At 39.0% G+C, this 25,558-nt stretch overlaps 4 protein-coding genes across 7 annotated transcripts; 2 read left to right on the forward strand and 2 right to left on the reverse strand.

Annotated features, from left to right (window-relative positions):
* On the reverse strand, positions 495–2,967 carry LOC109709998 (protein spotted leaf 11-like). Its single transcript, XM_020232408.1, has 2 exons — positions 1,744–2,967; positions 495–1,360 (listed from the first exon to the last, which is right to left on the reverse strand). Exons 1-2 carry the CDS (start codon positions 2,162–2,164, stop codon positions 831–833), a joined length of 951 nt encoding a protein of 316 aa, XP_020087997.1. The 5' UTR covers positions 2,165–2,967; the 3' UTR covers positions 495–830.
* Positions 3,078–11,673, reverse strand: LOC109709997 (peptidyl-prolyl cis-trans isomerase CYP95). 2 transcript variants are annotated; one of them, XM_020232406.1, is made up of 14 exons: positions 11,583–11,673; positions 10,494–10,606; positions 10,232–10,286; positions 8,725–8,813; positions 8,380–8,404; positions 7,618–7,656; positions 6,587–6,704; positions 6,136–6,296; positions 5,627–5,993; positions 5,385–5,488; positions 5,071–5,272; positions 4,166–4,975; positions 3,998–4,078; positions 3,078–3,670 (listed from the first exon to the last, which is right to left on the reverse strand). In XM_020232406.1, the coding sequence occupies exons 2-14, from the start codon at positions 10,566–10,568 to the stop codon at positions 3,316–3,318; spliced, it is 2,481 nt and encodes an 826-aa protein (XP_020087995.1). In that variant the 5' UTR covers positions 10,569–10,606; positions 11,583–11,673; the 3' UTR covers positions 3,078–3,315. The 2 variants fall into 2 exon arrangements, with proteins under 2 accessions (XP_020087995.1, XP_020087996.1); XM_020232407.1 differs by lacking the exon at positions 11,583–11,673 and adding an exon at positions 11,470–11,573.
* LOC109710982 ((6-4)DNA photolyase) lies at positions 12,227–16,811 on the forward strand. Of its 2 annotated transcripts, none has more exons than XR_002216485.1 (14): positions 12,227–12,654; positions 12,753–12,824; positions 12,914–12,994; positions 13,427–13,597; positions 13,683–13,754; positions 13,945–14,031; positions 14,135–14,233; positions 14,318–14,401; positions 14,765–14,851; positions 14,974–15,045; positions 15,544–15,616; positions 15,762–15,849; positions 15,954–16,049; positions 16,274–16,327. XR_002216485.1 is itself a non-coding variant. In XM_020233824.1 (14 exons), exons 1-14 carry the CDS (start codon positions 12,238–12,240, stop codon positions 16,462–16,464), a joined length of 1,731 nt encoding a protein of 576 aa, XP_020089413.1. In that variant the 3' UTR covers positions 16,465–16,811. The 2 variants fall into 2 exon arrangements, 1 of the variants encoding a protein (XP_020089413.1); XM_020233824.1 differs by having other exon boundaries at positions 12,238–12,654; positions 15,544–15,657; positions 16,274–16,811.
* On the forward strand, positions 18,363–21,026 carry LOC109710760. 2 transcript variants are annotated; one of them, XM_020233504.1, is made up of 3 exons: positions 18,363–18,505; positions 19,266–19,704; positions 20,148–21,026. In XM_020233504.1, exons 2-3 carry the CDS (start codon positions 19,300–19,302, stop codon positions 20,796–20,798), a joined length of 1,056 nt encoding a protein of 351 aa, XP_020089093.1. In that variant the 5' UTR covers positions 18,363–18,505; positions 19,266–19,299; the 3' UTR covers positions 20,799–21,026. The 2 variants fall into 2 exon arrangements, with proteins under 2 accessions (XP_020089093.1, XP_020089095.1); XM_020233506.1 differs by having other exon boundaries at positions 19,271–19,704.

Below are 25,558 nucleotides of genomic sequence, written 5' to 3' on the forward strand. Positions count from 1 at the left end.
TCAAGCCTCTGTTTAGCAAAAGGTGAAAAAAAAATGATTGGTACAAATCAAATCATACGTATCTCTGCTAGATTATGGACTATAGATATATACTGATACATTTATACTTTTCCAAAATACAATTTCTTATAAGAACATTCTCATCTTCGGTTGGGAAATTTTGTCAAACTAATTCGAATTGAAAAGAAATCTTTTATTGGGGGGGGTACTTCTGTAATTAGAAACTATGTTTTACCGGGCATATATACACAAAATTTTCATAACATAATGTGCGTGCTTGCGTGGGCGCGCATGCACATTATCATCTAAATCGAAATAATTCTTTAATTTCTGCTACCGTGTCGAAGGCTCACCAAAAGAACAACCTGCAGCATAGATGCTCCGCGTTCACTTAAAGATCAGTGAAAAGAATCACTCCTACTATCTATACGGCCGTAACCCAAAGCCGAGATGTGATTAGTATCCAACTTTCTCAAATACCCAATCACCTGAAGTATTACTGTCACACGATCTCGTTATTTATGGTGATTCAATTTCTCGAAAAGAGAACTACTACTAATAGTTAAGTAGGAGATTAATGATAATGATCCTGAAACTAATACTTAGGTAACAACACAACCATGCACCGTACAATGAGAAGCAAGAAATTAGCATAATGCAGTCAAATTGCCACAAAAGGATAATATGGTGACTCCCCATAGCAGCCAAGTGAAATGGAGGATGCTACTGTTGCATTGAGGAATCACTCGATTACTAAATTTTTGAGCATATGAGGATAACGTTACCACTACTCTTTTGCTCTCAGCGTGACTGTTCGCATTCCTTGTATCTCAGTCCATGTAGTTTCCTTCCATATCCAGGTATCCATCCAAATCATTTTCCATCATCATCCTCATGAGCACCGCGGCCTTCTCTCGCGCCCGGGCAGAGCCACGGACGGACAAATCCGCCAGCAGCGACGACCACTCATCATGGTTCAACGCAGCCTCCTTCAAGCACTCCCCGCTCTCCTCGAACAACTTTATAAGAATTTCCGCCGCGCTTTCCCGACTCACCGTGCAGCCCTTCCTAAGCCCGTCGACCATCAAGCTCACCACTCCGTCCACCGCCATGATTGCCTCGATGCCTTCGTCAAACCTCGCCAAGAGACCAAGTACGGTGAAAGAGCCAGCAAGCTCTTCTGGAGGACTTTCGAGGTTTCCTACCAATAGCGGAACGACTCCGGCCCGTACGGCCAGAGTGCAGTTGCCGTGGAAATGTAGGAGCTCCGCCAGCGCGCTAAGCAGGTGGTGGTTGGCCGGCGAAGAAGAAGACACATTGGTAGAACATCTGAGTGCCTCGACGATCACCTCCACGGTTCCTGCCATTGATCGAGTATGAATGGACGTTCATGGACCTTTTTTTTTTTTTTCTTAAGAAGAAAGAAAAAAAAAAGAAAAAAAGAAACAGCTTGAGCTTTCAAATTAGCAAAAAAGGATACTTAATAGTAGTAGCGAATAGATGTCCTAAATTCAAATCTTTTAAGCCTCCTAGTTTCATTTGATTTCTTTCCATTAATATCTGACCCGTGTAGTCGTGTGTGTGTGTGTGGTGAAAATCAATCTGCTGGCGTGAGGTGAGAGAGGTAAGGGGAGCGTCGAGAACTGTGTATAAGTATAACTGAATTGCATAATATACCGTTCTGTTCTCCAGAAGCTTAAGATTTTGGAGACAAAAATAAAATAAAATAAAATGGTTTCACACCTGCGACTCCGAGTGGGGCCTTGTTCTTGTCCAGCATGGCAAGGCTGCAGAGCAAGGAGGCGGCCAGCTTGGCAGCGTGAGGAGGTTTAGAGGAGAGGAGGATGGAGTTGAGGAGGGTGATGAGATTGGGAGTTTGGGCCAAGGAGAGCTTGAGGTTGGTGTTAAGGGAGAGGTTGAAAAGGATGGACAGGGACAGGGACAGTGTCTGGGTGTGGGTGGACGAGGGGGTGGCGGCGGAGATGAGGCTGAGGAGGAGAGGGACGGCACCGGGGGCGGCGGCGACATGCTTGCGGTTGTGGGAGCTGACTTTGGTGAGGGAGGAGAGAGAGTGGAGGGCGGCGGCGGTTTGGCCTTCCGGGGAGTCTAGAGATTGGATCTGCTGCAGGAGTTCGGCAATGATTTCCGTGCCTTGTGCCGCCATGACCGGACGTCCAGTTCTTCCTCCTCCTCCTCGGGAGGATGTGTTATGCAATGTTGTGTTTACTGCTGTTTGCTGCTGTTTAGGTAGACAAGACAAGCTCCTTGGAGCTTTTGCAAATGGCAAAGACTAAACGACATTTCCCTATCTAACGTGGTGAAATGGCCGAGGAGGAATGCCCATGGAATCGATGTACCCAAAGCCATTAAAATGTCAATCCAGAGAGTCAGCAAAGGTCGTAATACTAGGCAACAGGAAGACGAGAGTACAAAGAATATACCGTTACCTCTTCTTGGATGAACGCTGTTCGTCGCCAGCTACAATCCTAGCAGGCAAAAAGAAAATACAATTCAAAGGAAGAATAGAACTTCACGAGATAAGCGGCAAGAAGAATTCAAAACATCTTAAATGTCTCACAATTGTCACAAGAAGATACAGCGCCTCTTACGGTTATTCGTCCAGCTCCATTAACAACGACACGTTAGTAGTAAACAGCTGCAAGCACACACTACATGAGTTTTTTTTTCTACTCTTATTTTCTACTTCACCAAGCCCCGTTCGGCTTCCATAAAACCTTTCAACTGGAACTATGCATTCACTTTCTACAGCTTGTATTTCCTACTTCATCAAACTCCGTTTGGCTTCCATAAAACCTTTCAACTGGAACTACGCATTCACTTTCTACAGCTTGTAGTGTAAGAAAGATAGAGGATCATCCCACCCGCAAAGAGTGTGACCAGTAGTTAAAGAGAAAAATAGAAACAAAAAAATAAAGTAACCAAGGCCAGATAAACAACCAAACCGTCAGACGCAGTTGCTACCACGCCAGTAGCACGGAGCTTATCCTTAAATGAAACTTTACTCACCGCTGGGAAGAAAAAGAAGAAAAAAAGATTAAAAAGGAAAATTCTACAAATAAAGTAGAAAGACTGGGATGACAAGAAACACATGTTTGTAAATCCATACATGAATACAGCAAGCATCAGGTGAAAGATAAACTACAGTAAAAATCCGAAACTAGTACATCACTAAAAACATCTCATAAAGCTAGTCACCTTAAGGCTGTTGCTTTCTATCATGTGAAAAGGAGCAACAACAACAGTCCAGGAATTCATGAAAAAACTTTTTAAGCTCATACAAAACTATTTATTTCCCTACTTCCCAGCAGAGTCCGGGGAACCATCTCCATACGAAACCAAGCCCTTCTTCCCACCAGAACTGGTGGATGGAGATCTTGAATTTTCTTTGCTTACGCGCTTCTGTGCAGGGGTGTTTGGGGAGGACCGGGACCTAGACTGTGACCTGGACCTGGACCGGGACACAGATGGGCTCCTGCTCCGCGAAATTGAATGCCGGTTTTCGGAGTCTCGACCGCCACGAGCCCTTAGTTTCTCAGCAGGGGGTGAACGGCTACGGACCGGGCTCCTACTATAGCCACCTCTTGTCCGGTCGCGGTAGCCAGCAGGGCTTCGTGATATGCTTCGGCTACGGCTCCTCCTGCTTCTGTACCTGCACAAGATTTCAATATATACAACACAACAAAGTTTCGTTACATTCTCCGGTGGGCAAAAACTGTTAAAATCATTCACTCAGTACATGCTATGCATTCCCCCGTGAAAGAAGCATGATTTGATAAAAAGTCAACAAGTAGCAAATCAACTAACTGGGTGGCAAAGTCTGCTCAGGGGACAAACTAACAATTTTGTGAAAAATCAGAGGTAGGTATGACAACAATAGGAAACCTTGGTTATTTAAAAAAATGAAAGGCTGCATTTCTTTTGATCCTGGAGATATAGATATGATTTACTTTAAAATGATCTAAAAGGCTAAAACCACCTTGGTGGAGTTCTTCCTCTGGGCGGGCTCCTGTATCGTCTTGGGGGAGATCTGTAATGGTAGCTTCTGTAATTTGAGTACCTATGTGAAAATAAAAAAATTAAACACTTCAATTATTGAAAAAAAAAGAAGAAAGTGTAAATGTTAAATCAGCACTTCCAAAATTACCTATCACGATCACTTCTTCCACCAAAACGATAAGATCTAACAGGAGAACGTTCCGGAGAGGGGGTTCTGTATCGCCTTGCATATGAGTACCGCTGGCTAAACCCTCGACCTCTTCTTATGCGTTTTGGGGACCCATCTGGAGAACCACTTCTTGACAAGCTCCTGCCACGGTTGACAGGTGGTGATACCGCCCTGCGAACAGGGCTTCCTGGACTTCTGCTATTGCTCCTCCGAGATCGGGGTCTCACCGGGCTACGGCTCACGCTTCTCCTGAAGGATCTTACAGGGCTTCTGCTGAGGCTTCTCCGCACAGCATCCCTCACAGGGCTTCTGCTTATGCTTCTCCTGGAAGACCTTACAGGGCTCCTGCTAACACTTCTCCGTTGCGGAGATCTTGCTGAACTTTTACTGATGCTTCTTCTTTTATCCCTAGGGAGAGGAGGGCTTTTGCTCACGCTTCTCCGCACAGGAGACCTTTCTGGGCTTCTACTAGGACTCCTGCTAATGCTTCTTGTGTGAGCTTGAACAGGGCTTCTGCTTGTGCTTCTGCGAACTTCAGCAATTGGGCTTCTGCTGACACTTCTAGCTGGGCTCCTGCTAATGCTTCTTTTCCGAGACGGGCTCCTGCTAATGCTTCTCCCAGATGGGCTCCTGCTGCGGCTGATACTTTTGGGCGGGAGAGGGCTTCTGCTAAGGCTTTGACGATAGGGACTCTTTACGGGGCTCGCACTAGGGCTTTTGCCGGCATTGTTCCTCGGGCTGATACTCATGCTCTTGCTCATTGAGTGGTTAGCACTCAAGCTTTGGCTCCTGCTCATCAATGTCAGATAAAACACTGGTTCTCGAAGTGGAACGTGCAGTAAGCACAAAGAAATGACTTTTGGGGTATGAGAAGTATAGAAAACCTAGATTTGCTCCGATTGCCATCTATAGCAGTTAAGCTGCCAGCATTTTTGACAGACTTTGTTTCGGCCATGCCATTGCTCCGAAGCTCCCCATTTTCAAATGGGGATCTATCATCTTCTTCTCTGGTGGGATTCTCGATCGTATCACCCTTCTTTCTATTAGCAATACCTTTAGCCGTGTCCAAGAAGAGCTGATTGTCAGCTGAAAAGTACATAGTACAAAAGGATGACACATAAATAACACATATCAAGAATAAACACAAAGTCACAATTCTTTCTCACCAATCTTATAATTTCTAAATGAAAGCACATACCAGACACCTGAGAAGAGATCTTGGACTTCTGTTTTTGTTTCTTATCTCCATCGTCCTCAGCACTACTAGCACCCGATTCTGTTTCACTGACATTAGCTGACGTCCTGGCACCAGTAAAAGAGATGCTAATAACATCACATCCAGAAAGAGAGATATAGCTACTAACAAAGTTTACTATTAAAATTATACACAGAATATTGATGAGACAGTATAATGGACTTGGAAGAACATTGGATAACAACCTCTTTGGTTTGGGCTTTAATTTCCTGTCATGCTTCCTGCGTCTCTTATCTCGCCGCCTATCCCTCTTTCTTTTTCCATGCTTATGTTTGTCTCGCTTGGAATATTTCTTTCGCTTCCTATGCCGGTCATCACTCGAAGTACTGACATCAGACGAAGCAGTTGAATAGGAATCAGAATCGCTTTCAGACTCTGATGATTCAGTTTCTGTCTCAGATGAGCTTTCCGATTCTGATGAATAATATCTTCTTCGTTTTTTCTTCTTCCTTCCTTTAGAAGGTCTACTGCGCCGTCCCTTTCGTTTCCCATCATAGCCTTCATTGCCTGAAAAATCCTTTGATGACTTTGATTTAGCAGCTTTCTTTTTATCTACAAAAGAAGAGAAGATTTATTAACCATTTTGAAAAGCAAATTTCACGTGTCTATCCCACAAGGCAAAAAAGCTCTACGCTATGCTATGTGTACAAAGCATCATGGAATATCACATTTCGAGAAAGAAACAATATATGACCATTCTCTGTTGCAAGAGTGCTCTGATCTTTGCTCTCTTTAAGTTCTCCACAATGCACAATTTTCACAGGAACAACAGGTCTGCTACCCTCAACTTCAACATGCTCTATTTTCTTCAGAGTTTCATTTCCGAGAATAAGCTTCCCAAAAACAACATGTTTCCTGCACGAAGGATCAAATCTTTATTTCATAAGAAAAGGCCAGGCAAAACCACAAATATTTGAAACAAAGCAATAAAATAAGCAACTAAGCTGAAAGCATTTCTAGTTTACATCCTATAAAGCCCGTAGAAGTTTTATCTGAACATCTTACATATGTCCAGGACCCCCCAAAAAAGATCTTTACTGCATATAAAGAATCAAATACATCCTGTGCTGCTATTCAGTCAAGACGTGTACATCTACTATATAAAAAACAAGAATGCAATATAGTATTAATAAGATGAAACTAACCCATCAAGATGAGGTGCAGACTTAAAAGTAATAAAGAACTGGGAGCCATTAGCGTCACGACCAGCATTAGCCATAGATAAGACACCAGCGCCATCATGACGGAGCACAAAGTTCTCATCTGAAACATTGGATATTAACTTTCATCAGCAGGAAAACAGACACAATAAGTGAATTATGAGCTTACACCAGAATTATCATGTATCTCATACATTTAATATAAGAGGACGTGATAGTACACTAGAAAATTTCCTTGTCCAAGCATATATTTTGAAAGTCCTGCTATGTTTGCTGGGAAATAGCTATCATAGTTAGAAGCCTTAAGTGGAAGCTCTACTGTTGCATGCAGGAAAAACAGTAAGGCCTATCCAGATTACAACAAATTATCCACCTGGAACTTTGTCAGTTTAAGTAATACTAAATTCTACAAAGAACAATTAAAAGCAAAGGAAAGTGCTGATTTTGTGCGAAATATGTGAGAAGGAACCTTAAACATTCAAGACAAAACAAAGTTTCAGGTAAATGAAGCAACTTTTTTAGCCACAGATCACAAGAATCAAGAAATTCATACTTCTGACATCTTGAGAAATGTTGGTATTCAGTCACTTAGCATTAATTTCTAGGTTCTTTCATTGAGAAAAGGGAGGTACAAGGTGAAATTCTCAAAAATACTTGCTGAATTACTTATTTGTAAAAATCAAGCTATAGCACATAAGAAACCCATTGTGACAACAAAGGGAAGATTAAGAAGCGCAACAGAATTTAGTTGTATAATTTATCAGCATATGCTACAATTATGTACCTTCCATGCATTTCCCACAAACGAGAGCAGATGTACTTGACGATGAACGTAATGTATGAAATAAACAAAAATGTTTCATGAGCACAGCAAGGACAAAAACATTACATAGCACAAATCCCAGCAAGACTAGTTTTGCAATAAACCCATGCCAGAATTCTGAACTGATGAATAGAAAACCAACGAACATACATCTCTATCTACCACACTGTATGGAGTTTCTAAGTATAATTACCTGCAAATTTCCCACCATATATGCTCTCCCCACCTGTTCCTGAAAAATCATGAGGACATGAAAACTTGAGAACAATCGAATACAGCACTAAAACAATAGTCTGATTTACAGAGTACTTTTTCTTGTATTGTTATCTTATATGAGACTCTGCAATAATGTAGAAACATTCATCACACACAACTAGTCAGCCGGCTGAGGACAAATTGGAGGGGGGAAGGTAAATTACCCTTAAATAGGCCAAACTTTTATAAGTTCCTGAAAATCATTAGGACATGAAAACTTGAGAACAGTCGAATACAGCACTAAAACAATAGTCCAACTTACAGAGTACTTTTTCATTTCTTATTATCTTATATGAGACTCTGCAATCGTGTAGAACTACTCACCACACAACCAGTTGGATGGCTGAGGACAAAAGTGGAAGGGGGGAAGTAAACTACCCTTAAATAGGCCAAACTTTTACATGTTCAAGCACAATGCGCTACTATGACTCCCTTAACTATGATGATATTTATCAGGATTCTACTGGGTAAAATATTTATTTTTAGTAGCACTGACCACCAAGCTGCAACTACTCCCACAAGTCATGCTACCTAAAAGTACAGGTTTGCCAATAGTAAAACAACATAAAAAAGGAGAAGGCTGATTGAAATATACGCTGGCGATAACTTATTTCTCAACATTATAATAAATGGGAAAATAAGGCAATAGGGAAAACAAAACGGTATAAGGAGGATCAGAGGATCAAGCCAGAAAGCTTACCATCACGTTTAGAAAAATCACCTCCCTGCCAAAAAAAAACACAAAGTATTAAGCATATGACAAAGATAAAACACTCCATAATATTATTTAAATGACGGAGTTCACAAAAATTATAAGGGTATACAGCATTACAAAATACAACCTTAAATACTACATGACAAGAAAAGCAGTTGAGACCATTTGCCCTGTATCCTACAGCATAGAAAAGGAGAAGGACAAAAGGCATCACAGCTAACTAATTTTGATGGCAAAATATGTTGCACAGACTGATATTGTTAACCCTTAATAACCATATTTCCAAGAAGGGTGTTATTTTAAGAAAGAAAAAGGATAGAAATAACATACTTGTGCCATAAAGCCTTTTATAACACGGTGGAAGATGGATCCCTTGTAGTGTAACGGCTTTCCAGTTGTAGATCCAACTCCCGTCTCACCTACAAATACATTAAAATCAGCAGAAATAGTAAAGCGCAAGAAGCCAGCTGACATATTTGCATATATTACAAGAATGTAAGTAAAGAAAGTTAAAAAGTAAGGATCTCATACCTAGCAATCTAGATTTCAACTTCATTTATTTCTACATCATCTAAAATACAACTCTAGACGGCCGATAGCCGGGTAAAAGGTAGTGTTTCATTTCCAACTAAATGCCATACACATTGAACTAACGTATGCCTTTTGGGTTAACTAGCAGACACATTATGAAGTGATGTAGAAGAAAAGCCCAGTGATCACATGAAAGGTGAATAATTGTGAGATTCCCCTGGTGGGGAAAACATTGAAACATGAGCAGAATATTCATAGATTCCATAAACTTCTCCTAGAATTCTTGTGGGGAAACAAATGTATATTAAGGGTTCAAATGGAAAAGAAAAGTTAGGGCACTTGTTAGAATTGTTAAAGGCATAAGAAATGCTCCAGCTTATATTCAGTTCTGAATACCTAGTACAAATTTAAAAATGCTTATAAATTTATTCAAAACTACACTTTTATAACAATTGGTACCAACACCTTTTCTTTTCATTTTTCACTTTCACGTAGCTTCTAAGCGAGCATTTAGACCAAGTTATCAAAACCAGTAGTAACATCTACAAAATAGTCATTTAAGTGCAACCAAGATCTTCATCAATTTCTAATTGGCACAAGTCATACTATTCAATGTAAACCTACAGACGAAGTTACCTTTGCAATCGTTTTATAAGGATCCAACACAGAATTACACATTGGTTAAAAAAAGGGTTACCTGAGTATCATGTAGCTGTCATTGTATTCAAGATGCTAACTACAATCTAATGCAACTAAATGAGCAATTGATCCAATGCTAACCTAAGTTTCGAAAATGCAACTAGAAACAGAGCAGAGCAGCGCTAAATCACAAAAAGTAATAATGAAAATATGGCAGAAGCTGCAACAAACTTTGTAATAGAAAACTTCAAGAAATCTCTTCTTCCTCTAAACACAGTTTCAGCAATAATCCCAATGAAGCAACTAGATACCAAAAAGCAAGTCGCATTTATAACCTTTATTTAAAGCAAGTAAGATGGTGACAACTTATGAAAAATCATTCTAGTTTCTGAAACACCAAATAAATTTCTTACTGCTGTACACCAAAAAAGACATTCTATACCAAGTTATGACTAAATAGAGAAATGAACTGCAGCATGTTTCATATGGTCAAGTACATGGTTGGAGGTTCAAATGTAGATATCTTAACATCAATCAAGTAACAAATGACGCAACAATAGATAAAATGCTGAACAGAAAAAGCAAGCCATTCTCGCATTGCAAGCATAATGCCCATGCCAGAAGTTTATTTCTTCTCTCAAACAAGTAATATGGAGAAGGTCATTACCTGTGCAAAGTGCTCGAAAGTTTTCAGCAGTCTTGGGGACAATGTCAGCAAAGAGCTGAAAGCACAATAAAGCTTTCAGTGAACAGTGTTGAATTCATTATATGTAGGCAAGAGAAGATAAGCACAGAAGCACATAATGCAATTAAGAGTGTTAATGAAGAACAGAATGCCCGCCATGCTAAATCTCAATGACTATTAGAAAAGACTTTTGAGTAATTGGACAGAGAAAGATGCCCATAAGATTAAAAAGACACAAAATCACCTGAAAGACCATTCTTTCAGCAGTTCCACCATTTATAGATACATCAAGAAAAACAATAGGATTATGTTGGGCCATCTTTCTGCGTTAAATTCCAGGACACCAGCAGAACCAAGCTGGATACACAAAAAAGGAGAAATACAGTTAAGAGTTAGTAAAAAGGCCTTGGGGGTAAGTGCATGCGTGCGTGCGCGCGCACGAGAGAGAGAGAGAGAGAGAGAGAGAGAGAGAGAGCTTCGAATACCCTCTGCTTTATTATGCTGTTCGCACTTTAAATGAAAGTATGCATGCAACAAGCATATAAAATAATATTATAACTAAGGAACTAGAAACCACGAAGAATTCTGTCACAAAGTTTGACAATCAACAAAAATTATACTTGTTTCCTTGAGGTAAATCATTTTGCAACTACTCATTTGCAAGACTCTACATCTTCCTTTGATTGCGAATAATGATCTAGAAATGAAACACGAAAGAACACTCATTATGTCCAAGATTATATATAAAAGTAACAGCACTGGAAGAAATAAGTCCCCAGGAAGATGATGTAAATTAGCACATACTGTGTTCCAGAAGACCTATCAAACCTTTCTAAAATTGGAAGAGAAACAGAAAAATAACATTTCCTTCACGATATTATACATCAGCAAAATATTCCCCGAATCACCATACAAATTCAGATGAACTATAGATATAAAAAATAGCAGAAAAAAAATGTAAAATTTCTATTCTTTTCTAGCAGATAAACTGGAAGAACCGAAACCTAAAACCCTACTAGATCTCTCCAAAACCCTACTAAAGAGGTATCACCGAATCCAGTCCTAGAAAACCCTAACATAAGAAATCGCCCAGACACAATAGCTACAAACAAAGGCGACAAATCGATCGCACTACAGATCAACTAGGTAAACGGAAAGGTAACTCAGATGAGATGAGATGAGATGAGATCCAGTTAAAAAAATAACAAAAAGAAGGAAACCTTTGCAATCACGCATTAGATCGGTGAATAAACGAGTTAGATTTACACATAGATTACACAGAAATGGATGAATAATTCAATCGGGAAAAAAAAATAGCGGAGGAGAGGCGAACCCTAAGAGTCCGAGAGCAGCTGCGGCCACATAACGAAGAGATGAGAAAGAGAAAACGACGCAACACGAGGAAACAAAACCTAGACCCCCCCCCCGCCCGACCCCTTGCTTTCGTTTCACTGAGCACGTGAGATTACCGATATGCCCCTGCTATCGGAGGATATTTGTAGAGATGCCCCTTTGGCTTCGGCCGGGGGACACGTGCAGACGTGCCAGAGTGTCCTGCGATGGAGACCGGAGACTGGAGACTGGAGAGAACCCGAGCTTCGAGACCCATCTGCGGCCTGTGGCCTGTGGCCTGTGGCCCGTGGGGCGAGGAGTCACGTGATACTCACGTGATCAGGCAAATTGGCTACTCCTAAGGCAGTGGGCCCATGGAAACAAATGGAGGATAATTTGTAGAGATGGCCCATTATCTAACTGTGAGGCATAGCAACGTGGGCTTGTTGTGGGCTAAAATAGTTTGGCCCTTTGTTAGTCAGAGATTGTTTTACAAAAAGTATAAATAAATAAATAAATAAATCACGAGCCTACAAACGGCTGTTGTGATGCCACGCGTGCGCGGAAAACAGTACCAACAGACCACCGCGCTTGACCTGCACACAGGGAACCGAGAAAGTGACGTGGCCACTAATCAACCCCCCGTTACCGTTGCCATGCTCTTTCAAATACCGGCCGTCCGATACCCATCAACCCCCTCACCACCTTCGTCTTCGTCTTCGTGTTCGTCTCCGTCCCCTCGAAACCCTCCACGGCGATCTCCACGCTCTCGGATGGAGTCGAACGCGATGGTGTGGTTTCGGAAGGGTCTGCGGATCCACGACAACCCGGCGCTGGACCACGCGCGGCGCGGCGGCTGCGCCCGCCTCTTCCCGGTCTTCGTGCTCGACCCGCGCTATCTCGAACCGGACCCGACTGCCTTCTCGCCCGGGTCCGCCCGGTCCGGCCTGAACCGGATCCGGTTCCTCCTCGACAGCCTCGCCGACCTCGACTCCGCCCTCCGCAGCCTCGGCTCCCGCCTCCTCCTCCTCCGCGGCGAACCCGCCCCTCTCATTTGCCGCGTCTTAAAGGACGTAAGCGTCCTCCTCTTTCTCTTTCCACTTTAATTTCTATACAATTGAAGCTAGGGCTTGTGATCGGGATCCCCTTGTTTATTGTACCTATGTTGTAGTGGAATATCGGGAAGCTTTGCTTTGAATTTGACACGGAGCCGTACTCTCTAGCACGCGATAAGCAAGTTTCGGTGAGTTGAATCGTCTGATATGAGTGGAAACTGTGAAATTTCCGAAATAGAAAGATCTAACTTGAGAATTTTGGATTGGTTTTTTCTAGGATTTTGCCTCTGCTTCAGGAATCCAGGTGTTTTCTCCCGTTAGCCACACCCTCTTCAACCCCGCAGATATCATAGAAAAGGTATATTCGTAAGTTTTTTTTGAGGATTCTTTTTTAGAATATATAATACCGTTTTCCCCAGGTTTTACCAAAGTTGCATAGCATTGGTCCCTGCCTTTCAATTTTTGTTATCGAGTTACTAACAAGTTGTAGTTGTTTCAGTGAAGTTCATTTTGTCAAAAAGTTGGTTAATTCAGATGGAATTTGCCACCAATTCCCGTCTGAGCTATTGGGGTTTTGATGGAAAGGACTTCCAGGTGAAACAACTGATAGCCATTAAGGACCAAACTCTAGAAGTTAAATGGTTGGGTTAAAAGGGAGAATTTTGTTAAATTTAGGGGCGATGATAAACAATTTACTCCTTTCATGTTAAATTAGTATTTACTATTTTTTGGATGGATAATGACAGTTTAGTTTTTGTTTAAAATTCTTGTATGCACTCTCAATTCAAAGAATGGGGGGCGAGCGCCTTTGACGTATCAATCATTTGTAGCACTTGCCGGGAAGCCCCCAGAGCCGCTATCTGTGACGTATCATGAGCTTCCTCCTGTAGGAGATACTGGGGAATATCAATTGCTAAGCGTTCCGAAAATTGAGGAACTTGGCTATGGAGATATTAGTCAGGTTTGTGGTTCTTAACATCAGCGTAGGGAGAGTAAGTGAATCATTTTGATGCCTTGTCCTTGATGACGTTTACTTACTGCTCTAGGAAGAGTTTTCTCCCTTCCGAGGGGGTGAGTCAGAAGCTCTGAGGAGATTGAAGGAATCGCTTAAGGATAAGGTATATTATCTCTCCTTGATCACTTAGCTCTTACTCTGTCCTTTTACTTTGATATTAATTTCCTCCATACTATACACTTGTTTTCCCCCTCACATCTACGAAGAATTGACTCTCTGTCCAAAGGTTGTTTTACGTGAACCTTTTGGAGGATTTAGAGATATTGTTGTTAGCATACTTTTGGATCTTGCAGGAGTGGGTAGCAAAATTTGAGAAGCCGAAAGGTGACCCCTCCGCTTTCCTAAAGCCAGCAACCACTCTCTTATCACCATATCTGAAAGTGAGTCTTATAGGTAGTAATATATATTTTAAGTTATACCTCTCTATCTTCTTTAATTCTTTGCTGAATGGTTCAAGAAGGTCGTTATGTTCTTATTGTGCAGTTTGGTTGTCTTTCTTCGAGATACTTTTACCAATGCCTTCATGATATCTACAAGAGTGTTGGAAAGCATACATCGCCTCCGGTTTCGCTGGCTGGGCAGGTCTGTTCTGCATCAGCTGGAAAAATTATTATATCTATAATTGATAGTATTATCTGATATTTGCTCTCTTTTTTTTCTGACTAGTTACTGTGGCGAGACTTCTTCTATACGGTGGCCTTTGGAACTCCTAATTTTGACTGTATGAGAGGCAACAAAATCTGCAAGCAGGTAAGCATGGTAGTTTGCACCTTTATCATCAGCCTAGTTTTCGTCATCGCAAAAGCCAAAGTATGCTTAGATTTTGATGCCTCCCAGGCCTCCTTTGTGGATCGCTTAACTTTGTCAAGATAGAACCTGGATCTGAATTACATTGCTACTTCACTTTGTAGCAGACCATGACCTGGATGGCCTGATTCGTTTTGATCCCTTTCATGATCTTTCAAACCATTCTACCTGTCTGGCAAAGTTGCCAATTTTCCTGCATCTTTTTTATACTTTCAACTTGAATTATCAAGGATAATTATGAGATTGCACTTTTTTTCACATAAACTTTTCATTTTCACAATAGAAATTTTGCATTTTATTGTATAGGTTCCTTGGAGGGATGATGAAGAATTGCTTGTAGCTTGGAGAGAAGGTCAGACAGGATATCCTTGGATTGATGCTATAATGATCCAGGTTGGTCAAAAAGTCCCATATAATGCATGGATAGAACAGTTTGTCTCTGTCCGTTTTCTGTATATTGAAGTTTTCACATATCAGCCAGATGATCTGAAGCTTGCTCATGTTGTCAACAATAGCTGAAGAAGTGGGGATGGGTTCACCATCTAGCACGGCATTCCGTTGCATGTTTCCTGACACGTGGCGATCTGGTAAGATCTTTTAAATAATTATGTCTTATATTGTGAAATTTTCTTTTTTTGAAGATGTGAAATTTTATTTTATGTTATAACTATATAAGTTGTTGCATGTGTATTGGAAAATGAATTTTTTGGTGTCAACCAAATTACCTGGATGCTTTGCCTAGGACTTTTAGGGGTTTGCCATTTACTTCGATCAATTTGACAACCTTCTCTCTCACATTTTGAATTATGTAGTGGGTAGTTTAGTCGCCAAGATCAAATTTTCAAGCTTTATTTTTATATCTGTGCCGCCTAAGTGCCTAGACATTTTGCCTAGGAGTAAAAGGTTGCCGCTTTGAATCGTTCTAGAGATTTGGCAATCTTCTCACCCTTTTAACTACTGAGCTGGCAAAATTCAGTTATGGATTTAAAGTATCAGACTTCAAATATTTATCACAATATGTAATATTTTGTTTTGTGTACAAATTTGTCTGCTTTGGCCTCAAGTAATTTATTTTTTACATGTAGTTTATCCACTGGGAGAAGGGACGTGATGTCTTCGAAAGACTACTGATAGATTCTGACTGGGCCATAAACAATGGTAATTGGTTATGGCTCTCCTGTTCATCCTTTTTCTATCAGGTCTGCAAGAAATCGTTCTTACTTAGTCACAAATATCTTTTAATCTGTATTTTCAAGCAGAACGATTGCTTATGTTGATTAATCTTGCTTATCCTCTAAAACAGTATTATCGAATTTATTCTCCAATCTCTTTTGGGAAGAAGTACGATCCAAACGGAAACTACATAAGACATTTTCTCCCGGTGTTGAAAGGTGCTTAAACATGATTTAGATTTATCTTCTAATACAGTTGAACCTATCGTTTACATCAAATTTCCGCATTATTTCAAGAGGTTTCAAATGACTATTTTTTTCAGATATGCCTAACGAATATATATACGAACCTTGGACTGCCCCACTAAGTGTTCAGAAGAAAGCAAGGTGCATTATTGGGAAGGATTATCCAAAGCCAGGTAAGCTTTTTGTTGATTCTTTTTTTAAAATTATTAGATTTTTGTTTCCCAGCTGTTTTAAACAGCTTTCAAAATCAAACACAATAGTTCATGAGCATGGTTGTTCAAAAATGGTCCTAGCTATATAACATTTCTTTATGATTCGCCATCCTTTGTTCTTCTTTTGTAAGGATATTCTTGTTGAATCCCTGAATTAATTATTAAGAACTTTCTAAATGTTATAGTGGTTGATCACGATATCGCTAGCAAGGAATGCAGGAAGAAGATGGCAGAAGCTTATGCATCAAATCATTCAGGTGAGAATGTGCCGAGTGGGAGGTCCTCAAATGTCTTGCGAAGGAAACTGCAAAATGAGAATCGAGAGGGTTCTCCACCAACGAATTCTAAACAAAGGAAAAAACACAGTTTGTTATGAAGCGGCGAAAGGACTGCAGTCATACTCTTTTACGCACTATTCACTGATAACAAGCAATTTGTAGTTGTTACTAATTCGAGCGCAGAAAAAGGTGGCTATGTTTGATCGACCTGATGAGTAGCTTTTACTGTGTGTAGTGTCTGCTTGTATTTGTAGGATTCCTGCAAGATTCAATTTGAGATGAAGCTTGATAGATTTTGGTAATTAGTACCAGTTAACACAAACAGCAATGAAGAATATTTCTCTTAAACTTAAACAAACACCGCCAACCGGGCGGAGATTGATGTATTGCAAAATCCCAAAGTTCAGTGACATCTCCACCAGAATCCAACTTTCCTTCTTGCTTATTACAGTCGATTTTCGAAATCTCTCAAATAAAGGCTTTTATAAGCTGGAATATAATTATATTCTTTCAACATCTCTCAATCTCCTGATGTTTCCCTAACAGCCTATCGTATCGGAGTGTTGGCCAATGAGTGGGCCGAGTTCCGCATTGCTGGATGTGGCTAAGTCTTGGTTTAGACCTGGTCACGACTGTTTTTCGCCTTTGTTTTTCTTAGCCTTTTTCGTGAACCTTTCTCTTTTTGCTTTTCCGCCTGTCTGAGGCCCTAGCTGTCTCACCTTATGTAGCTAAATTTATTTGCCTAATGAATGAAGCAGGTAGCGTGCTACCCCTTTCTCGAAAAAAAAAAAAAAAATCTCTCAATCTCCTTTGTCTAGTTTTGAAGGGAGTTTACTGTATCACATCTACATTACATCAACAGTAACAAGTTAATCATATCTCTTTATTTGATAAAAAAAAGTACGACAAAAAATTTTTCTTTCTATTAATAAGTGATGGGATGTATCAAACGAAGGTGGACAATTCTATTGATTGAAAACGTCACATTAGCAATATATTTGGGTTACTCTAAATATTTTTACTAGTGTCGTTTTGGTAAGTGCTTTGCTATTTGAGCTTGTTCTAAAAATCAATGATTGCAGAGGCTTTCAACTGGGCGAATCCAGCCCATAAGATAATTGTGAATTTAAAACAAATATATTATGTATTAATGGACCCCTACAAACCAAATCCTTAACGGCCGCTACCGAATCTCCTGATCCCATACCTTTTCATCATGTGGTTTCCGTGACATCTAAATTACATTCCAACGTGGCGCGTTACCAACTTATCCCTTCCTTCTTTTCCTTGGAAAAAAAAAAAGAAAAAATTAGAACGAAGTATATTTTATAAAATGATTAATTTATACAGGTCATTACAAATATAATAAATTATAAATATATTTTTATAAAGTTTAACTTTTATATATTATTCTTAAGAAAGTCCTAATATTTTCAAATATGTCCGTATTGTTAGGATCAGTTTCAAAAAATTAGTTAATCATAGATAAAATACTTAATCCTAGTTAGTTAATGAGGTGAATTAATCTTTTTACCTCTTTTTAATTAATAATTAAAATTTTTAAAAAAACATATTTATAATGGTAAAATAGTTATTTCACTTATAAAATAAATAATATTTTAACGGTAACAAATCAGAGTAATATATAAAGCATTAGAATTTTGAAAGAATAATATATAAAAATTAAATTTTATAGAAATATATTTATAATTTACTATATTTATACGGATTTGTAGGATATTAACTCATTTAAAAAAAAAAAAAACCAAGCGTCGGCATACACCATTGAACACGAGTCATTCTCCGACTCGGTGAGTAAGCACTAAAACCGTCGCTCTCCTTTTCCGAAACGCCGACTCTAATCATAGCCGTTCGTTTCCTTTCCATCGTCCCTAATTCGAGTAGGAGGAGGAAAAGCTTCTATCCAACGGTTGTGATTGGCTGATTTTCTACATTCGAATATTTATAAGAGGCCCTCCTGTACACTCCGATTTCGTCGTATTTTTTTTTCTCGTAAAAAATTTGTTAATCACTACTAGCGGCCGTGATCGGAAGGAGAAATAGAGGAGGGAGACTAAAGAAATCGCGCGTTTGATCTCTCGTTCTCGATCGTCTTCTTCATCGCTTGCGCATCAAGAGGTGAGCAATCTCTTAATTTGCTTCACATGTGGTGTTGTTTTGATCTTTCATTGATCGGTAGTTATGTTTTGTAATTTGTTTGAGGCTTGGAAAATCATTAATGGAGCTTCGTTTCCTTGAATCGGCTATTACTAGAGTCTCTTTCATAAGATCGCACGCATCATCATTAGCATTATATGTATTAGTTTCGGGATTTGGAAAATCATGTGGTATAATTTCGATGTTCCATGAGTGATGTATATTTCGTTTATAATTTTCCGGTTTATAGAGCACTATTTCGCTCCCTTTTCATGTTTTTTTTTTTTGTTTTTTCTGTTCTGTAGTTGTTACCTTTAAGAGCTTCATACTATTTTTTCTGTTTTTGAAAGTTGCTTCATACTAGTAGGATTTTGGAGTTTAGTTTAGCGTCCCAATAACTGTCCTTTAAAAGTTTTTCAATTTCCAAGCTGCTGATAACTGGTGGAAAATTTATTGGAGATTTTCTGTAACTGGATTAATTTCCTTTCCTTTTTGTTTTAGTAGTATAGCGTCTCGTTTTGTTCAATTTTCACGCTTGCATTCTATTTTGGAGATTATTATGACTAACTGAAACTATGATCTGTTCTTGATATGATGAATCTTTCCTTTTAAATATTTTCCAATTTTGTTTTTATCTTTATCTTTTTTTTTTTTTCTGAAAGCTTTTGTTTTTTATCACTATTGTTCATTTTCGCTATATAATCCTGGTGTTGATTCTTCCTCTCTTTCCTTTTTTCTCTAGAATAGTGACTGGCATTCGCAACAAACCCTCAATCATGAGATTCAAGAAAGGGAGCAAAATTGAAGTACAAAGGAAGGTGGAGTCTCATATGGGTTCCTGGTGGCCTGCCCAGATAATATCCGGTAATGGGCGCCTCTATCATGTTAGATACGAGTACGACCAATGCTATCGGGACAAGTGTACAGCTGTGGAGAGAGTGCCAAGGAAGGCAATTCGACCCTCTCCTCCTCTAATGGCGGATCCGCTAGATTTGGCGTCCGGTGACATCCTTGAGGTCTTCGACAATGGCTCGTGGAAACTCGCGGAGATGACGAGGGTCGTCGATGGGCATCATTATTTTGTTCGACTTCTTGATTGCTGCGAGGAGTTTGAAGCCCAAAGATGCAACCTTCGACTACGGCAGCTTTGGCATGATGACCAATGGATTCTGATTCCTAAGGTAACATCACTGCTATCTATTCTCATTTGCTTTCCGCATACTGTGCGTGAATGGTTCTTCTTTCCTATTGTTTCATTATTTTCTGCATATATCTTTCGCCTCTACCGGCTGCGTAACATCTGTGGTGCAGCACCATACCTGATGCTGTCCATCCATCACATATTTTCAATAGCAACCACAGAAAAGGATGTTAATTTTAAACAACGAAAAAGGCTGCAATTCGCTGCAAGGTTGGGATTGTAGTGTGTGATGAGATGGGGGGCATTCAGGTAAGGGCAGTGCATGGCTAACATCGAGTGCTGGTGCAAGCAATGATTTTTCTTCTAGTATTTGGGTTTTGAATTGTTCTATAATTTGTATCACGTGCCCTTGCAGACATTTTGCGTTGCAATTTTGTTTATGATTTCTAACATATATATAAATATATTTTTTAATTAATGTAGGATTGTGGAAAGCAAACTGGTAGAACATTCAAAGGAGAAAAGTTTTCTCCAGGCATGAAGAGAAAATCACCGGTCCTATCGCGTCCTGCCAAGTCAATCGATGGAGCTATCGAAAAGCAGCGAGCAGTCAAGAGAAGAAGATGTGAACAACTGGTGGCAGGACATTCACCTCATTTATGGGAGAAGGTAGATGCTGTTGCTTCCCCATGCATAATGCAGGGTGACAATAACATGCATTCTTCCTTAAACGACAGAACAACTGGCTTTTTTCATATGGCTGCAAGTAGGAGAATTCCAGAACCTAGCTGTGCTGAGATTACCTCATCCTCTGTTGGTAGTTGTAGTGTCGGTGATAGTTCCTATCGCTATCCTATTGCTGATCCAGTTCAGGACTTTCACGATAATTGGGATGACGCTGAATCTTCTTGTTGCCATGGAAGAAAACAACCTATTCCTTCAGAAAAACTGCTTACAACACAAACACGCTTGTTTGAGTTGTCTGCCTACCGTTCCACTTTGATCGCGTTGTACGTTTCTGGACCCATAAGTTGGGAACAGGAAGCATTGATGACGAATCTCCGCAGTGTATTAAACATCTCTGATGACCAACATCGTTTGGAGCTGAGGAACTTAGCAACTTGTGCCTTCTGAAGTACCTTCTTGCTAGCCCAAAGCCATCTCTAGGTTAATCTTTTATACAGTGGTATATGTCTCAATGTTGTTTTATTTGTTTCTTTCGCTGTATAGTGGGAAACCACTTTTAGCTGCCTCTTCACAAGTTTACATTTCTCTGTATTTCGATGAAAAGGGCAGAATACTTGGAAAAGAAAATTGTATCATAACTAATTAAAAACATTGAGAAATATTTTTTTTGATGTATAGTTGCTTTCAATCAATATCTTCAGTTATTATTTTGGCTGTATTGCATAGTAAAGTTGAATATTAAAGCATGACTGGGGCAACTCTGATGCTTAGTTGATGATGTATTTTATTTGCACCCAAAAATCTTAGTTGATTTGTAATACAGTAATACTTGGTTGGGTTCCTATAGTATTCTGACATTTCTGATACATGAAATGGACATTTGCAAAAGAGAATTAAACTGCACAGAGTGCCTTATTTAAAGAATTTGACAAACTTCAATGCCTATGAGTACAGGAGTTGGATATTGATTTCATTGCATATAGTACGATTCGCAAATGCTTAGCGATGTGATATTTCAAATGCTTAGTGATGTGCTATTTCACCTTTTTGCCTAATTACGCATTTGATGAACTGATGGAAACTGAACCTTTAGAACTACTATGTGGCCTGTTTATCATAAATTGGGGCATTTTGAGTGAATTTTGGACAATTTATTGTTGTTCTTATCAAACTTTAGCTGCTTTTGGAAATTGAGTTGCAGCTAAGACTGATGATTGTCATGTGTTTGCACTTTGAACAATGTGGCAACCTTTGACCTTTCCATCTGATTCTTACAAACAACCCAGTGCAAGTTAAATTATTGGTACTTCCTTTTCCTTTATTTCCTTCTGTTTCAGGCTTTTTATATGCCTGCAACGCTTGCATATTTGGAAAGAAGTTAACAGGGAAGTTGCAAGTGTTTTGAAATTAATATATTTGAAGACCTTTTTGCTGAAATAATATCACACGCCAGAATTTTCTACATTTTCTTTTTGTATATTTGTTGTTCATTAGAACCATATTATCATAGGTTGCTACTCTTTTTTCATATAATATGTAAGGAGGGAGGTTGAGAGAGAGGGAATGATAAGTTCTACAATAAGTTCTAATTGTATTCATGTTTTTTTTTTTTTTTTTTTGAGAAAGGGTAGCATGTTACCGCATCATTCATTTAGAAAATAAACTTGGCTACAAGGTGGGCAGCTGGGCCTCCCAAAAAAAAAAGTTTCATAAAAAAAGATCAACACTAATTATTATTGGAGCAGAAACGGGACCATAGATTCGTGAGAATTCTAATCTCAACCAACAAGGACCCCAACGAGAGCTTAGTATTCGCAAAGATTCTTCTATTCCGCTCCAACCAAAGAGCACACCAAGTGGCAGTGATAATCACTAACTCTCTATCCCCTGTATACCTCCTTTGTAACATATCCCCTCCTATAATCCCTTAACCGAGGAAACGTTTGTTTGGTAGTAAACTTTTCAGCAAAGTTGTAGAACACGTACATCGTAAAAAGAAGGGGTCCACCGTCTCCATGTCCTCTCCCCTCCAACCCTATCTTATTTTTCAGGACTAACCATATAAAAATCTTGACTTTGAGGGGGATCGAATTGTCCACAAACAGGTGAAGCTTTTGTCAATTACACCACCATTTCGTATAAAATTATAGATCGATTTGACTGAAAAAATTTCGGAACTAGCCCATCTCCATTGATGAGACTCGGGAGAATGACCCTTAATATCCCTTTTTGAAAGCTGCAAATCATGGAATTTCAAGGAAGTGGAATTCTAGATTGTGCGTGTAAGATGGAATGTCTACGTAATTACAGAGATCATCGCAGTTTCTTTTTTTTTTTTTTGCTTGCTGATTTTTGTAATCCCTTTCACCAGGGGAAGCTAAACTAGGTGAGTTGGTTGATGTGCTTGCGATTTTCTGCTAGCGTTTAGAGGGTTTTAAGTCTTCACACATGTATAATGTACAACCGCAATATTGTGCAGGTAACTTATGATATTCTCATTTCTTTATACAACAATGTAGATGCACTGAATTGAATATTCTGCTTGGTGAATTAGGGTTAACATAGTTGAAGTGCTTTCTATAACCAGAAGGCAATTTCGATCTTGATTTTTCTTTTTGAGAGAGAGAATGGTAGTATGCTATCCGCTTCATTTATTTTTTAGATCAGTAATGTGTGAATCCGAATCAATAGGTTACTACGGTGGCCGATTTCAAATGTAAAGTAACTATTTTCAACATTTTGCAGGCACAATAATTGGACATTCGCACAAAAAAAATAGTGAGGTGATAATATCTAAACAATGGTTGATTCTGATTTAAGAAGCGTCCTCACAATGTTGCTGCAGTTCATTGCCTAATCAAGTCAATATGTATGTGCCGGTGTACCCACCCTGAAGCATGATTCCTCCATGACGCATGATCCGTCCAGCGCACTCCGGCAGGACTATAATCTGACAGTAAAACTGATTAAGGCCTCGCCCAGCTTAAGGAGCAGTTTGAAACGGTGTTATGGGTTCACGCACGGGAGTTTACTACGCCATGTTTGGATGTTCATGGAGAGTGCAGAATCCAAGCCTGTAAAGAAAGTGAATGAAATATTCTTGACGCAAGTGATAAAGAGCTTGTTAGTTAGTATCTGAGGTTATAAGTTTGAATCCTAGTTGATTCACATTTCTAACTAAGTTTATTTTTAAATGAAATAAAACAAAATGGGTAACATGCTACCTATCTCTCTCTCAAAAAAAAGAAAAGAAATATCTTTCAAGAGTTTGTAGAGTAGCTAGGATTGACTCTGTATACACAAGAGCTGGTCTAGGAATGGTAATTTAATTCGGATACTGTGTAATAACCCGATCTAAGCACAACTGAATGAGAAAAATACGACAAGGTACCCAAAAAAATTAAAATTTACACGACACTAACAAAATCCGTAAGTTACACTTACACAGCATAATAATACAATTTGGCCCAATTGATAAATTACTTCCAGCAGAATTCAAGTCTTACAATAAATTAATGTTTGGTAAACAAAACGTAACTCATTTGAATTATGGAACACTTTAAGTTGGTTACCTAACATTTCAAAATTTTGATGTTAATTACTACCAACCTTTAAATGTATTTGATTTGATCTTAAAGTTTAAATGCGTCCTTTATCTCTACATATTTAATTAAGATACTTCATGCAATTCTCGTAATTACAAACTTATCAAAATAAATAATATGTTGAAATTATGAAGTTAAAGTGTCGTTGACCGATTCAAATCAAACAAATTGGAAGACTGGCTCGTAAGATTAAAATTTTAAAAAATTGGATAACCGTTTCAAAATGATCTATAGTTCAGTTAAGCTTTGTATATTTTTATCTAAATATTTAAGTAATTTTTAAATAGAGAAAACTATTCAGAGTTTCGCGCACAGACAATAAAACAAAGGTGTGCACAAAACCTGGAAGCAGCTATCTTTGCATAACCGTCGGTCAGTCGACTGCCGGGCGCACAGCTTTATGCTTGACGACCAGCAGGTTGCTGGGCCCCGACTTGACGTAGAACACGCGCGCTGCTCCTGTCCTCCACAGCTTCGGTGTTCACATAATTCACATTTGTCCTCCACACTGCTCTTCGTTTTGTATGTCTCCAACTTCCTCTAATTTGTAACAAAGCGGACGTTTGGATCTAATAATAGATAAGAAAAATTTTAGATGGGTTTGTGATTACGATATGATGCTAGATTAATATGTTATTATTATTATTATTGATGCGATCCATGAGATGAAAATGAGTGCGTATTACCAATTTGCGGGAAAGGACCACTGTAAAGCATTGTGATTGTAACTAATCCACATTTGCGTTTCTCAAAAAAAATAAAAAAAAAAAAAAATATTTTTGCTGCAGCTTCTCTTATAATATAAATACCAGTTCGAAAACAGAAAAGAACTATGAGGAGTTTTAATTGAACACAAACACTTGTTAGTAAAGAAATTAAGAAGACCACGCTTCATTAATATTCTCTTGAGATACTTATACAACTAAATTAAGAAGCACTTCTCAATTCTTAATTCTTTATTGTAGAGAAGGTTACAACCATATACTCTAAAAAATAGAAAACCAATTTACAAAATATCAGATTGTGTTCGGTGTAGTTGGGTTGTCCTCTTGATCCTGATTTGATCTTAATTTAATAAATTGGTTGAACTGGCTCAATACGGTCTGCTTTGGTGCTTCAATAGTTAGTATTTAAAAAGATTCCTAACTTTCTCATTCTCGGTCAATCATACGAATGGAGTTTTTTGACATTTTCGTCCCTCCTGCAGAGTAGCTGGCATAGGGACTGGGTATTAATTCCCAATCATTTCTCCTACGTGTTCTGGTGCTAGCTAAGAAACCTTAATCTAATCACCAAGTACATCATTATCTAAAATTAATAAGTGAGATGATCTGCTTCCTTCATATATAAATGAATGGATGAATAATTGAAACAAGATTGCCAACTTCTCATTCGTACATGCATGATTGAAAGTACTAAATATACTCCGCTTACCAAATTTCTAAATTGCCATTGAGGAGAGGATTGCGCGCTTGCTTAGGCAGCAAGCATTCCTGAAAGCTAGTTACTAACAACCTTCTCCTATTTGTTTAATGCCTGACGCACACATTTTTGCCAGCTAAGATATATATCTTTAACTAGCTAGCCAAGCTTATTGTGTCG

The sequence above is a fragment of the Ananas comosus genome, linkage group 5, assembly GCF_001540865.1.
Source record: "Ananas comosus cultivar F153 linkage group 5, ASM154086v1, whole genome shotgun sequence".
Classification (NCBI taxonomy): Eukaryota; Viridiplantae; Streptophyta; class Magnoliopsida; order Poales; family Bromeliaceae; genus Ananas; species Ananas comosus.